General features: G+C 37.3%; 1 protein-coding gene across 1 annotated transcript in view; it reads left to right on the top strand.

Moving 5' to 3' along the window:
* The window catches only part of LOC105468162 (post-GPI attachment to proteins inositol deacylase 1), an 83,676-nt gene extending 73,956 nt beyond the window's left edge, over nt 1-9,720 (top strand). The window contains exon 27 of the mRNA XM_011718207.3: nt 1,024-9,720. Within this exon, the coding sequence (XP_011716509.1) occupies nt 1,024-1,162 (139 nt within the window). The 3' untranslated portion in view covers nt 1,163-9,720. The remainder of the gene's footprint in view (nt 1-1,023) is intronic.
* Nucleotides 9,721-16,089: the final 6,369 nt, after the last annotated feature.

Here is a 16,089-nt window from a genome sequence, read left to right as displayed (position 1 = left end):
GGCTGAATAGTGGTTGCATGAGGGTTCATTATACTGTTAGTCTACTTTTGTAGTTTCAAATTTTCTGTAATAAAACCTGATTTTTCATTCACTTGTTGTTTGCTCTGGGAGTCTTTTCAGTTGATTCTGGCAGATATTTGCAGATATTTTAGAATCAGGTCAACCTGGAGTTTAAATCCTGGTTCTGCCATTTAATAGCTCTGTCTTTAGTTAAATTTCTTAACCCCTCTTATTCTCAGTTTCTCTATTTTCAGAGTAAAAAAGTAATCGTCTTTTCTGATTTTTCTCTTTATACTCCTTGTTTTGGGAGTTTAAGATGGCTCTTTGGGTTTTTTTTTTATAAGTAGGGTTAAAATAAACATTTCTGTAGCTATGTCTTATTGAACATTATTGATGATTTTTGTTAGGATAAATTTCTAGAAGTGGAATTACTGAATAAGAGTCCAACTAGTATTTTTCTGTTTTTAAAATTAGAAAGACTAAACAAAACTGGCTATTTTAAAAATAGAAATATTTTTCTTTTCTAGCCAAATATGGCTTGTATTGATCTTTTTAAAAATTATGAATAGGTATACCGGGCGTGATGGCTCACGCCTGTAATCCCAGCACTTTGGGAGGCCAAGGCGGGTGGATCACGAGGTCAGGAGATCGAGACCGTCCTGGCTAACACAGTGAAACCCCGTCTCTACTAAAAATACAAAAAATTAGCAGGGCATGGTGGCAGGCGCCTGTAGTCCCAGCTACTCGGGAGGCTGAGGCAGGAGAATGGTGTGAACCTGGGAGGCGGAGCTTGCAGTGAGCCAAGATCTCACCACTGCACTCCAGCCTGGGCGACAGAGTGAGACTCTGTCTCAAAAAAAAAAAAAAAAAAAAAAAATATGAATAGGTAAATTCATAACATAAAACATTCATTTAAAATCACTTAGAATATTTATCTTTCCCAAAACTGTATAAAAGATTGATATAATTTTGGCTCACAATGTATTTCACATAAATAATCTATATTTCTCTGTCTCTTTACAGTAAATTGTTGAAGACTGCTTCACAATTTCCACTTCCTCTGGCTGTTGGTGTGATTGCTTTTGGGTCAGCACATTTATATAGGGTTCCATGCTTTGCCTTCATTCCTCTTTTACTCCATGCATTATGCAACTTTATGTAAGAGTGAACTTAAGGAATGACGAAGATGATTTATGCGTTTAAGGCCAGTGATAAGAGGGAACACACAGATCCATCAGTATGGACAGCAAGATCCTTTGGAGAAGACAAGTCTATTTTTACAATATTGAAAATAGGAAATTAGTTTTGTAATGTTTGAGGGAAGTAGTTGAAGCATGGTTTCGTTTTGTGGTGTGGAATCCATGTACTAATCGTTTTTGAAAAATTCGTGAAGGGATATATGGTGATCACTATCATTGAGGACTCCTGTGCATATCAAATAGTCTGTTTTATCAACCATACGAGAAGTCTAATATTAGAGATTTAGTAGATGCAGCATTGTTTGTAATCTCACTGCAAGCATTCTGCTCATTTCATCAAACTTTTTTCACAAAAGTAGGTTATTTTGAATTTGCTGTAGTTTATCTGTTAAGAAATAAGTCTTTAAATAACTGATGAAATTTACAGCTGTTTGGTTTCTCAAAGGTTAAATAGCCACAGAAAGCCTTTGGTTAGTTTTTGGCAGCCACCATGAACAAAGTGGATCTTGTCTTCTTACATCTATGAAAATAGAGCTTTGAATGGTAAGGAGACATGTTTTCTTGGTAACCAATGCAAGATTGACGGGTGGAAACATTCAAACGTAAACAATTTTTCTTGCTATTTTTCAAATATGAATCTTATTATATATTCTCGGTGGACGTCAGGAGACTATTAAAGTGGTCTGTTGTTAAATGTAAAGAAAAAATGCTCATAGCTATTTGCTTCCCAGTATTGGAGCAGTTCAGTTGTTTAGTTTATACCATTGGATTCAATTCATTGCACCATGGTTGCCAAAAGTGCCTAAGGTCATAATGGATTGTGAAAATAACCAAATTCCAGTGGTTGGAAACTCTAGGTTTGTACCATTTTTTTCTGCTGTGGGAAACAACAACAACAACAACAACATGATCAAGGTAACATCACATTTGATGTATAATATTATACTATTAATGGAATAACAGTAGACAACTGTAACCCATTAATAGCATGAGTATAAACAGTACACCTGAATAAATTGGAGACATTAGCCACTAGGTTTAACAGTGGAATTTTGATTTGCTTAGGTGACTTCTGGGATTACTGTTTGACAAATAAAAGAGTAACATTTTATTTCATTTCAGAATTTACTTCACTTTTAGCTACAAGAGTAGGAAGAAGGTAATCGGCAAGGCAGAAGAGTATACTCTTTGCCTTAGGATAGCGTAAACTCAGGCTGAGCCATACCCGGCTTATAGAGTTATTCTAGCTGTATAGACTATAAATGCCCAAATCCTCTCAACTAAAGTTTTAGTGATGCCACAAAGCCTCTCATGTAAATTTCCAGTGATTCCACCATTGCACTTGTGAACATGTATCCTTGTTAGTACCCAGGGATGTCCTCAAGCACCAGTTTCATTTTATCTGCCATTGCATCTGGATTCCATTACAGCCTCTCAGCTGTTACTGCCTGTGGACGGTTACTTCTACTTACTGCCTGTAGAGGGTTACCTAACTTCTCTTCTCAGTGCTTCCTCAGGTCCTGCTCTTTTGGCCTCAGTTGAAGAGGGTCTTGCTCTCACCTCTGAGGGTTTTAAGCTTGTTTGATCCCATTGTTGTCTTTTCTAGCTTCGAGCGTGTTGTTCAGTATTCATATTTTCACACTGAGAACATTAAAGGGAAATGATAAACTTATGGTGGGGATATGGCAGACAGGTGCTTGTTTGTTTGAGAGAAGCAGCAGAAGGGGTAAAATATGAAGTGCTATATGTTTCAGCTGGAGAAGAAAGAGAGAGAATTTATTAGATTATATACTTGTCCCGTGGCATACTACATATATATATTTAAATAGGGATACATCTCCATATGTTTAACTATACTTATAGTCGTAAACAACTTTGATACACATTGCATCTTTTATTCTGTCACCTGATATTTTAGTGTGTCTCAAGTTACAGATTACATGTGTCCTTAAACTATTTCTGAATTTGGACTTAGTTCCATATACAGAAAGAACTTTAGAAAATTCATCAATTTAGATCTTCTGTTGATAGCCATAAATATTATGTTTATGTATTCTAAATCTTTGTTTAGTTAATACTGTTCATGAATGTAACAAGCTTAAATTTCTCATTTGTGAGTAGTACATTTGCTTTTCATTTGTATTTTTTGAGACGGAATCTTGCTCTGTCACCAGGCTGGAGTGCAGTGGCGCGATTTCAGCTAACTGCAACGTCCGCCTCCCAGGTTCAAGTGATGCCCCTGCCTCAGCCTCCCGAATAGCTGGGACTACAGGCACCCGCCATCACACCTGGCTAATTTTTGTATTTTTAGTAGAGACGGAGTTTCACCATGTTGGCTAGGCTGGTCTCAAACTCCTGACCTCGTGATTTGCCCGCCTCTGCCTCCCCAGAGTGCTGGGATTACAGGCGTGAGCCACCACGCCTGGCCGTACATTTACTTTTTAAAGCAGCAGACTAGGAACAGTAATTCTCAGTGAAATATTTTCATGGGAGTGTAGTTATCACCAAGTCCTAAAGTCTTATTTATGCCAAAAAAAATTTCATTTTAAGGACTACAAAAATGATTCTAATTAAATATTTTATAATCAATAGTAGGTTGGGTCTTTAGCCATTATATATGTATATATACAGACACATATGTGTACACTTACATTTTGACAGGATCTTCATTGAGTCTTGATGCACTTTAAACCCAAATGGCTACCTGAGATGCGAAGGTAGGCTCTTTGAAGATTAGCAAAATGGATGTTTCTGTCACTTGAGAAAAGGAAAGTCCTTTGCCTTTAAATTACACAGTTTCCATCGTGCACACAATCTATATTATTGGCTGGTAAAACAGCACTGCCCTATTAGCAATGTTAACAAAAATGAAATTATTTATTGGCAGTTATAGATTATCTAATTCAGGAAATTTCTGAGCTCAACTTTTATAGCAACTGTTATGGCGTTCTAATTTAGCAATTGTTGAGTTATGAGTAAGTTTTGTGCTTAACTCCTAGACCCTATTGTTGATAACCAGATCAAATGTAGTCTGTAGAGGGAATAATACTGGGTACATTCAGTATTTCTAAAGTCTCCTTTGGAGTTACTACTGATTGTAATTTGGAACTGATAATAGGTAGAGATTGCTAACAGGATTTTTTTCCTGGATCTTTTTTATGCCAGAAATTAAACAGGTTCTACTAACTCTTTTTTATTTTCTTGGTTATCACCAGAATGAAAATATTTAAAGTGGTGACTCTAGAAAAGCCATTCGTGCCTGGTTAACATTGATTTTGAGTCTTTTCAATATATATTGATCATGTATTGATTAATCTTTATTTTTTCATATTTTGGCTAGACAAATTCAGATCTATATAATGGAATACCCCTTCTTGAGTGAACTATACTACTATCTACATGATTATATAGTAAGGAAAAAAGAAGAAATAACTGTAATAGGCATAGTAAGTGTTTGTTGTTGGTTGTCTTGTCACTCATGTGATACTACACATTTCCACAATACACACACACTTACATGAGGTGGATTATTTGTTTTGTTCATTATATAGTTCCTATATGTTTTTTCTTTAGAAATAAAGTCTTGTTCTGTCACCCAGGCTGGAGTGCAATGGGTGGTCATAGTTCACTGCAGTCTTGAACTCCTTGGCTCATATGATCCTCCCTTCTCAGCCTCCCAGAGCAGGTGAGACTATAGGTACATGCCACTGTGCCCGACTTTTTAATTTTTTTGTAGAGACAAAGTTTCAGTTTGTTGCCCAAGCTGATCTCGAACTCCTGGTTTCAAGTGATCCTCCCACCTCGGCCTCCCAAAGTAGTGGGATTTCAGGCATGACCACCTGGCCTAGTTCCTATACTTTTCTTAATTCTTCAGACTTCTCACATCTAGTATAGTGCATTCATTTCATCTTGCTGTTTATTAGCACCCTTTGTGGCCAAGGGAAATAAAAGGTGGTAAAATTCAGTTTTCAGTTTAGTTCTTGAAAGCTCTGGGAAATAGAGGAAACACACAACTATGAATTAAACTAGGGCTGTTGATTTCTGAACCCCCAGATAAATCAGTTGGCCCACATTTTAATTTTAGGTGTTGGGTCCAAATTAGCATAATGTCTTGCATTATCATTGGGTTCAGTGTGAAACTTTACAGTGCTGCATTTGACGTTTTAGGGACTGGTTATTATTAATCATTTGGGAAAAATGAAAATGTGTTGGGACCTTCTATGACTAGGCATTTGTTGATTATTTTTCATGATTGCTTTTTGTTTTCTCATTGTGTAGGATTTGTGAACTTGTATATCGTAGGTAACAAGATACTTTGTAAAATTTACTGGGGAAAATCCATTTGGAGCGCATGACATTTGCCAGGATAAGAAAGCAGTAATATGTTTGTATTATAAAATTACACCCTGTCAGAAAACTTTCTTTCCTAGTAAGGTAAATGTAGAAAGGACTTTTACAACATAGTAAGTTGATTAGGAGCCAAACTTTAATCCCGGTTTTTTTTTTAACTAAGGTTCTAAACTCTGTAATGAACTTTTATGTTTACACATTACTCATGCATTCTTTCACAATATGTTTAATAGCCTGAGGAAATAGGAAAGCTATAAAGCTACTCGAGTTCTTTACTTTTAATAAGAACAATAGGAAAGAAAAGTCAGGTCAGTAATCCAAATCCAAATATGTGTACTGCAAATGCTCAAGAATTCACATTTTTTGATAAATTGTATTGAGTTCAGAAGAACTTATATGAATTTATTATCTGTTAATAACTTAGTTTTAACAACAGAATAAAATTTGGAAATTGTGAGAATAATCAAGCTGTTTTTCCATTAACAGTGTAAATTCATAACATGTCTTTCAGAAGTTAGGTGATATTCTAAGCTGTCTTAATTGTCTATGGTTGATAACTTTTACATAAAGTACAGTACTTTCTTAAAGTGTTTGGCATGTTATGCTGCCAATAACATCTGTGTTTGAAATACCAATTAATCAGTTAATTTCTGAAGACTTTGTGTAGGACTTGATATATGAGTCAGAATCTGTCTATACTCATTCTGTGCATTGTAACCTTGAACACTTATGAAAAACTGTATCTATTGGTGTGTTTTGATTAGTTAGTGTAGATTTGTTTGCATATTTGAATTCTGATTTTAGTTTAGGAAGTCTAAAAATAGCCATTTTTGTAAAGTTCATATGCTATTTTTTAATGTCATTTTGGTTTTTAATATTTATACAATAGTGATGTTACTAGTAAAAAAATGTTTATAGACAACACGTAGAGCTATTAACTGTTCAAAAGCCTACATGATAGGCATATTTTGTATTTCATGTTGCACTTGTTCTGTTTCATATTGGACTTTTTACATCCCTTTTTTAGGAAAAAAGGAGACACATTTGAATTCTCTTTAGCATAAAGCTGTGCATTGGAAACTATATGACTGTATCCATATGGTTAGCAAAATACTTTTTGCCACCAAAGGTAAATGAAACTGTAAAATACCTCTGGATATTTGTGCCAATGAACTTTTCTTAGCATATTAGGATTAAAGCAAAAATAATCTTTTCAGTATGATTCATCTACGACTTACAATAAATGTTTAAACCATGAAAACTTACATTTCATACCCTTATTTTTCTTTGAAAATATTCAAGATTTGTAGCCTAGTGTCTTCTATTTTGTGTGATTGCTTGAATGTTTTCTGATTTTATTGGGTAAAAGTTTGCCTAGTAATGATCTTTCAGCAATTAGTTGAAATAATTATTTGAAGTAATCTTGCTTCAGATTTATTTTGTGATGTACATTGTTGTACAAGCCGTTTTAGTACAGGTGTCTCATTTATGTAGTTGAAAGTTGACTGTGGAATTTCTTTTGTTTTTTTGTATTTCCATTCAGTCTCTTTACATAGTCACATGTTTCACAGGGGAACTTGTCCACTGGAACCTAACGTAGTACAACCTTTTAACATGCGTGTGTTAAAGGAAAATATTATAAAACAAGATATTAATACTAAAATGTTAACATTAATATGTTGTACTCATGGAAGAAAAGTAGAAAATACAATAGGCTCAGAAACTATTTTTTATCTGCATTAAATGCTTCAATTTCTCCCCATAAAAATTCTAAGGAAATTTCAGTTCCTCATATTATAGTTTTCCCCATAATTTAATATTACTAACTATTTCTCTGCCTAGTAATGTTGATGCAGTTTGCATGAATAACCTTGGAAGTAAGGAGGCAGGACAGAAAGCCAAATATCAAAATCTTTGGCCTTCATTTAGTGACAGTTTATTCTAATGGGGACCATAGGTGTTATTAGTAAAAAGAGGATGTACAAGGCCTGAATTCAGTGTACATTGTTCTTTGAAATTAGTCCATCTATTGTGTTGAATAATTTATTCTAAGTAGGAGATGCTGTATTTAACATAATCATGCTTTCTACATAATCAAATATGTATTTGTTGGAATACTGGTAGAAATAACCTTCCCTTTCTCCACTGTGGAGTGGAAAAAAACCTCCCGATTTACAGTGTATATAAATTAGGAAATTATGTTACATATTTACATTTTTAAAAATATAAAAATGACTGAATATATTATTTTGAAGTGATTGTATTATAGTTTCTTAAACTTAATGACTGGCTATAAATATAACAACATACCCATGAGAAACCAGACCAAAATTGAATATATATCATCACTGTGACCTTGAACTTATAGTCATTTGGGATAAAACAGAGTGTGCCTTAAAATGATAAAAGAGTGCCCTGCAATTTTATTTTTATTTATTTATTTATTTTTTTGAGACGGAGTCTCGCTCTGTCACCCAGGCTGGAGTGCTGTGGCCGGATCTCAGCTCACTGCAAGCTCCGCCTCCTGGGTTTACGCCATTCTCCTGCCTCAGCCTCCCGAGTAGCTGGGACTACGGGCGCCCGCCACTTCGCCCGGCTAGTTTTTTGTATTTTTTAGTAGAGACGGGGTTTCATCGTGTTAGCCAGGATGGTCTCGATCTCCTGACCTCATGATCCTCCCGTCTCGGCCTCCCAAAGTGCTGGGATTACAGGCTTGAGCCACCGCACCCGGCCGCCCTGCAATTTTATAACTGTACATTTTATTATGGGTGGTCCTCTCAAATTGGCCCCAAATCCTTGTCTTTGAGGTTGGTGAAATAAAAGTTTAAAATAAAAGTTGACTGGTATTTCCTTTAGTATTTCCAGAACTATTGCTCTAGAGGCCTCCCTTAATTTTCAGAGTTTTCATTTTGAATTAAAATAGACTTACACTACATAGATGTAGAAAATTAAGTTTGGCTAAGGTTTCTGAAAAAATATTCTGGGAGAAGGTGGTGACACTGTTGTTCTGAACGTATTATACTTGGAAAAACTAATCTTCAAATGTAATTTTTTGTCTTATTAATGAATAATCTATCAAAGACATGAATTCTTCGACTTGCACTCATTCTTTCTCAAATCACTGAGGCTTGTATATATCAAATAAGGTAAATTTACACAATAATGATTTTTAATAATTAATAAACTCAGATTCATGTAGTATATTTTAAAACATTATTTCCCCTCATTTTTCCTTCTCTCTTCCTATATGTTTTTAAGGTTTCAAGAGAAAACAGACTTCAGTTTTTAAAAAATGTAGACTTGCATTTTTACTGTGCTTATTTAAAATAATGGATATAATTTATATTAAAGTCCAAATTATTTTATTCACAGGATAATCATGGTCTCTGATAAAAGATGCTCACATTTCTGTGTACTCACAAGTTGTATATTTTTCAATTTCAGTTTTGAACGTAAGCTCAACACATTGTTTTCCCATTTTACCTCCACTACCTACTCGCCAGACAAAAATATAGATTTCTCTAAAGACACATACAAAGAAAACCTCTTCCCTTAAAACATGATCATATTGACATGAAAGTAGTTTGGGCAAGGGTATGTAATAAAATAAATGGTTCTCAGCCTGCATCAATTTTTATACTATAGTTAAAAAATTTACAGAGGACAACCTATGTGTTATGCTGAGATAGACTCAGTAAGTAATCATTTATTTGCAAATTGATAATTTTTTTCTCATCCCTCCAGAAAGTACAGTGCATAACAACAACACTTAACAAGCGCAGAGGAACTTGTCCTGTAGTATATAATAAAAAATGATTGTCACCTTGCAGATGTTTCCATTTAAACATGCATGACCTCTAGTACTTTGTACAATGTATAGTATATTAAATACATTTATGTGTAATTTTGTGTGTATTTTTATATGGTATAATTAAAATTATTACATTTATGTGGTTGTAATTCACAAAAAAAATACTACTTACTATACTCTGTAGAATGTGTTGTGAATGTTTTTAGCTATGTTTCAGCATTATGGTGTAGGTTTAATAGATGAATATTTGCCTTCAGTCTCTGCTCAGGTATTAATGTGTAGTAATTTTTGGTGCTTTATTTTTAATCTGTGATAATCTGGTGTTCTGAATGTTCAAAAATAAATTTGGTTGAATACGCACATGTGGTAAAAAGATTGCTTACCAATTGACATACTCTCCACAATACCATCTTGGTAAAAACTCTTTAAAAAGGATTTATTGGCCGGGTGTGGTGGCTCACACCTGTAATCCCAGCATTTTGGGAGGCCAAGGCGGGTGGATCACAAGGTCAAGAGATCAAGACCATCCTGGCTAACACAGTGAAACCCCGTCTCTACCAAAAATACAAAAAAAAAAAAAAAAAAAAAAAGCCAGGCGTGGTGGCGGGTGCCTATAGTCCCAGCTACTCAGGAGGCTGAGGTAGGATAATGGCATGAACCTGGGAGATTTTTCAAGGCATGATAAATCTAAATACTGGCAGCCAGCCTGCAAATGTAACAAACCACATGGCTCATGCACCTAGAAAGCCACAATAAGTGAACAGAATGTAGAGAAGGGGTCAACCCATAAAAGGGAAGAAAGTTTTGTTATTGGGGAATCAAAACTTAAGTGGAGAAGGGGATGGGGTATAACCTTATAATGGGGATAATGAAACTCAGGCGATGTCTGGGAAGATTGTAACCGCATAGTACTCCACCAGTGAGGAACTGGGGGAGGGACTTGTGTGCTGGGAGATAAATTATCTGTTGTGACTGCCCCAGGTGTGCCTGCCCATCAAACACCCAATCTTGAAAGACCATTATTAAAAGTCTCACTTTTGCTGTTCTTCAAACCTCTAAGTCTATTCTTTGGGTTTGGACAGGTGAGGATGTCTCTCACAACCTGGGGGCCCATCCAGGATCTCTGTGCCTGCATGGAGTGGGATTCTGGCCAAGAGAGGAGACACGTCCCACTTGATTTAGGTGGCCCACTCTGTCCGGGCATCCTGGCTCCCCGCAGAAGCCATAGACATACCTGAGACTGTTATTCAGGAGGCAGCAGAGGTGACACAGGGAAAAAAGCAGGCACCGTGGCAACCAGGCCACCTTGTGCATGAGCCAAGGTAGGAAAATTGGACTATGAGTAGAGTATTGCCTTGGTGGTTGGGCCTTTTTGAAGGTTCCGGGGTGTAGAAGAAACCTCCAGTAAGGGAGGCTGAGTATACAGGAGTGTGCAAGACACCTCCAGTAAGCAGGGCTGAGTACACAGGGAAAAACTCAGACACAGAGACTGGCTGAAAATGGGAGACAGAAATTCTAGGCCTAGGAGACAAAGGAAAGAGGGAGCCAAAGAGACTCCCTGTGACATTCCCCCAGATAGTCCTTTGGGGAGAATGTTGCAGGTTTGGAGGAACAACCCTTGTACCAGAGACAAGGAAAAGCAAAACATAACAGATTATTGCTGTTTTATCTGGCCCAAAGACCCTATTTGTAAGCCTTTGGTCTTTTGGCCTCAGTTTGGCTCAGATGAGGATTGGGTGTGCCAAGCTTTAATTCTCTGTGTGAATTAGATAAGTTGCACTCTGCTGGATTAAGGAATTAGCCCCCATGTTCCCCCTTGAAGAAGAAAGCCTGGTAAAAAGCCCCTGCCCAGGGAAAAGCCCTGGGACCCCCTATCATGCTCACTCCTCCATAAGATAGGGGACAGGAAGATCAAGGGGCAACAGGAGGGTTATAGGAAGAAAGACCTGGAGACCATGGGGAAGCCAAACCAACTGCTCTTTTAAATTCTTATCCAAATTAAAGAAAAGAATTAAAACAGTGTAAGAGAGATACTGAGAGCTTACCTATCCCTTCCACACAGCAGGCATCTAGCATGTTCACTCTTAGGGAAGTTCCCATGGGACAGGGAAAAAAATGGCTTTGTAAACGCTCCTCTTACAAGAACTGAAGTTAGGAATTTCAAGAAGCAAATGAAACCACTCCTACAAGATCCCCACCATTTAGCAGACCAATTCCTGGAACCCAGCTTTTATACCTGGGCTGAAATGATGTCTGTCACGAATATCCTGTTCACAGGAGAAGCGGGGAGTGATTAGGAGAGCTGTTCTTCATGCCTCTAAGTCCATTCTTTGGGTTTGGATGGGTGAGCATGTTTCTCACACTGAGCACCTAATTTCTCAACTTAGTAGGAATGAGAATGATTTAGACATTGTAAACAGATTTTCAGGTCACTCCAGAAATTTGATCATTAGGGGAGGGGCCTGGCATTTTTTTAACAAGTGCCCCAAAAGTAATTCTCAATCAAGTTTGGCAAACATTCCCTTAGTCAATAGACTTAACTTGCTAGGGCTCCTAGAAACAACTAGAAATGCTGTCCTGAGCATTACAAGGTGCCAAAAGAAAAAATAATTTGAGAGTTTTAGTACAGATTCCAATTTTATTATAGAACGTATGGGAGGAGTAAAACGGGGTAGGATATATTTTGAGGGAGGAGTACCTTCTAAACTTCTAACCAGCATCCCTAAATATATGAACTTTTATGAATTATCTACCTGTACTAACGTTGTATGTCCTTACCTGTACTAACGTTGTGTGTGGTTGTGGTTTTTTGTTGTTGTCGTTTTTGGTTTTTTGTTTTGTTTTGTTTTTGTTTTTGTTGAGACGGAGCCTCGCTCTGTCGCCCAGGCTGGAGTGCAGTGGCGCGATCTCGGCTCACTGCAAGCTCCGCCTCCAGGGCTCACTCCGTTCTCCTGCCTCAGCCTCCCGAGTAGCTGGGACTACAGGCGCCCGAAACCACGCCAGGCTAATTTTTTTGTATTTTAGTAGAGACGGGGTTTCACCGTGTTAGCCAGGATGGTCTTGTCTTGATCTCCAGACCTTGTGATCCGCCCGCCTTGGCCCCACAAAGTGCTGGGATCACAGGCATGAGCCACTGCGCCCGGCCCGTTTTTTTGTTTTTCTTTTTCTTTTTCTTTTTTTTTTTTTTGAGACAGAGTCTCGCTCTTTCACCCAGGCTGGAATGAAGTGGCAGGATTTCGGCTCACTACAACCTTTGCCCCCCGGGTTCAAGCGATTCTCCTGCCTCAGACTCCCGAGTAACTGGGATTACAGGCGCCCGCCACCATGGCTGGTTATTTTTTGTATTTTTAGTAGAGATGGGGTTTCACCATGTTGGCCAGGCTGGTCTCAAACTCCTGACCTCAGGTGATCCACCTGCCTTGGCTCCCAAAGCACTGTGTATGTTATTAAATATACCCAAAGAGGTTGAAAAATACCTAACTAGAAACTAGAAACTTTAATATTTCTTTGGATACCTAGGGGATTACCTTGAATGAGACTACATCAATTTGGAATCCACTGAATATACAGCATGAAAACCTCGTGGGCCTTCCTCACTAGTTTTTCTCTTTTTTCACTTTTTTTCTGGAAAAGGGGTGAAGATGAAGAAGGAAGTGAAAAAAGATTGTGTGAAAAACAATTTGTGTGTGTGTGTATGTATATATACATATATATGTTAACATATGTATGGTAATTGCTGCATAACAAAAGACTACAATTTTAACTACTTAAAACAACACCCATTTGTTTGCTCACAGTTCAGTAGCTCAGAATTCCAGGCATAGCCCTAGTGTGTTCTCTGCTCAGAGTCTCACACCTCTGAAATCAATGAATTTGACCAGGCTTCTGTCCCATCTGAGGCTCATTCCGTTTGTTGTCAGAATTCACTTTCTTGTGGTCCTAGGGCTGAGGCCCCTGTTTTCTGGCTGTCAACCGGGGACTCTTGAACTCTGGTGCCATGCCCTACCACATAGCTTTTTGACATCATGGCAGTTTGCTCCTTCAAAACCAGCAAGAGAGTTTCACATTTGAATCTCTTTAACTTCCTCTGTCACTGACCTTTAGACGCAGATTTAGAGGGCTCAAGTGAATATCTTAGGTCCACTGACATAATTTCCCTTTTAGTTGATTAACTCAGTCAACCTTAATTATATCTGCAAAATCATTTGTATCGTGTAAGGTAAACAATCATATTCACAGGATTTCATCCACAGTCAAGAGGAGGGGATTATACAAGGTATACACCACAGGGTGAAAACTTTGGGGACCATTTTAGAAGTCCGCATACTACACATAACATGGAACTGAAGTCTTTTTTTCATAATTGCTATACTTAATATTCCATAGTTTTAACTCAAGGAGCTGATGAATTAAACATAAAATGTTTCAGTGAAAGAAAAGTCCCTTGATTGAATTTTAAACAGCTCTTAAGTCTCCCACCCCTAGGTTGCTAGGTTGCTTTGCACGCGCGCGCGCGCGCGTGTGTGTGTGTGTGTGAGAGAGAGAGAGAGAGAGAGAGGGACAGAGAGATTTTGATTTGTCTAGAAATGGATTTGCTCTGCTTGTTTGTTTTGAACAGTCAGAATTTGGATATAGCCTGAAATTAAGGAAGAGTGGACCAGTTTGCCTTGTCAAGTGAGCTGAAGCATTTTACTGTGCTTAATAGATGTAATTTCATATTGGATATGAGTCAAGAGTAATGACTAACTCAAACAAAATTATGTAAGTTCAAATAGACCTTTAAAAAATGCGTCCAGAAATTCTCTTTTGACTATGTTTGGAGAAAGAATTAAGTTAGATGGACTCTCTGGTTGTGCCTAAGTCACAGTATGTTGTATAAATGAAAGCTTCAGGTTTTGCAGAGCTACATGCCCATTTGAGTATTCATATTTGTAAATCATCCTTTGGGATGGAATAGTTCTGTGAGGTATGTTCATATTAACACATGCTCAACACAAGAGACAATCACCATGCTTTTTACATTTAATATTTTGCACGATTCTGATTAAGAAAGAACTTTAGAAAGTTTGGAGAGAAAAAAAAACTCGAACTAGAATGATCTAGGGATTAGAGTAGAAGATTTGATTGAAATATTAAAGACCTCCTCACTCTGCAACTACGTAAGTTCAGTAAGAAGGTGCTTGAAGAAGAAACTTTATGATTCAGCCTCTCTCTTCGTTTCCTGGCTTGCAGGAAATACAGCATTGTACATGGTAGGCAGTACAGAGATTGCTGCCTGAAGAAGGTGGTGTACAGGATTGGGGTGGAGGGGAGAAGAGGGAATTTATTTTCTGGAAAAGATTTTGACCTACTGGAGAAAAAAAGAATTTATGTTAAGAAAGGAAGTAGATTACCCTTTTTAGAAAAAGTTTGTCATATAGTTGCATTTTTGGTTAGGAATGTATAACATTTACTGCATTTTAAATTCTTTGTTCTAACAAGTTTTTTTCTCCCAGTGTTGTAGGGTTTTTTTTTTGTTGTTGTTCTGATTTGTTCTTTTTTTTTTTTTTTTGAGACACAATCTCCCTCTGTCACCCAGGCTGGGATGCAGTGGCACGATGATTGCTCACTACAGCCTTGACCTCCTGGGTTCAAGTGATCCAACCTCCCCAGTAGCTGGACTTCTAAAATTTTTTGTAGAGAAAAGGTCCTCCTATGTTGCCCAGGCTCAATTGTTTTGTTTTGTTTTTGAGACAGAGTCTCGCTCTGTTGCCCAGGCTGGAGTGCAGTGGTGCAATCTCTGCTCACTGCAACCTCTGCCTCCCGGGTTCAAGTGATTCTCCTGCCTCAGCCTCCTGAGTAGCTGGGACTACAGGTGGCCACCTCCACGCTGGCTAATTTGTTGTATTTTTAGTAGAGATGGGGTTTCACCGTGTTAACCAGGATGGTCTCGATCTCCTGAACTCGTGATCTGCCCACCTTGGTCTCCCAAAGTGTTGGGATTACAGGTGTGAGCTACTGCGCCCAGCCTCAATTGTTTTATTGTGATAAAATACACATAACATAAAATTTATCACCTTAACCATTTTAAAGTATATAGTTCAGTGGTATTAAATTCACAGTGTTGTGCAGCCACCACCACCATCCATCTGCATAACTCTTTTTCTTTTTCTCTGAAAACTACAACTATCTCCATTAAACAAGAACTCCTCATTCCCCTCTCTCCTGATTGCCTGGCAGCTATCATTCTCATTTCTATTTCTGTGATATTAATGTAAAAATCTTTCATTACATTAATAAATTACAAATCTATAGAATACCATAAAGGTAAATGTGTTTTGGAAAATCATCTAAGACTTTTTTGATTGCAAACTCTTATTGTTAAAAAAGTTTAAATGTTCCCTCATAAACATACTACTACAATACTAATATGTAAATAAAAAATTTTAGAAGGTCGTGATGAAGATAATATATTTTTAAGTATTTTGCTAATTATAATAGTGCCATGATCAACAGCTGATATCTCAAGACACAAAAATATATTAAGGGCAATAGTGGATGTCATTGATTTTTCAAATAATCTTGATAATTTTTAATGGGGAGGGGTGACATTACCAGATCTGATTAAATTATAATGTTTGATTCCTAATGAAGCTGGCAAAGGAGTAGAAGTGCCAGTGCTTATTATTTTATTTTGTTGGTTTGTGCTTCCATTACTGGTATTATATTCAACCTGTGGTTTCTTGGGAA

This window comes from Macaca nemestrina, chromosome 11 (assembly GCF_043159975.1).
Source record: "Macaca nemestrina isolate mMacNem1 chromosome 11, mMacNem.hap1, whole genome shotgun sequence".
NCBI classification, from domain to species: Eukaryota; Metazoa; Chordata; class Mammalia; order Primates; family Cercopithecidae; genus Macaca; species Macaca nemestrina.
This window is presented reverse-complemented; position numbering and strand designations above follow the sequence as displayed.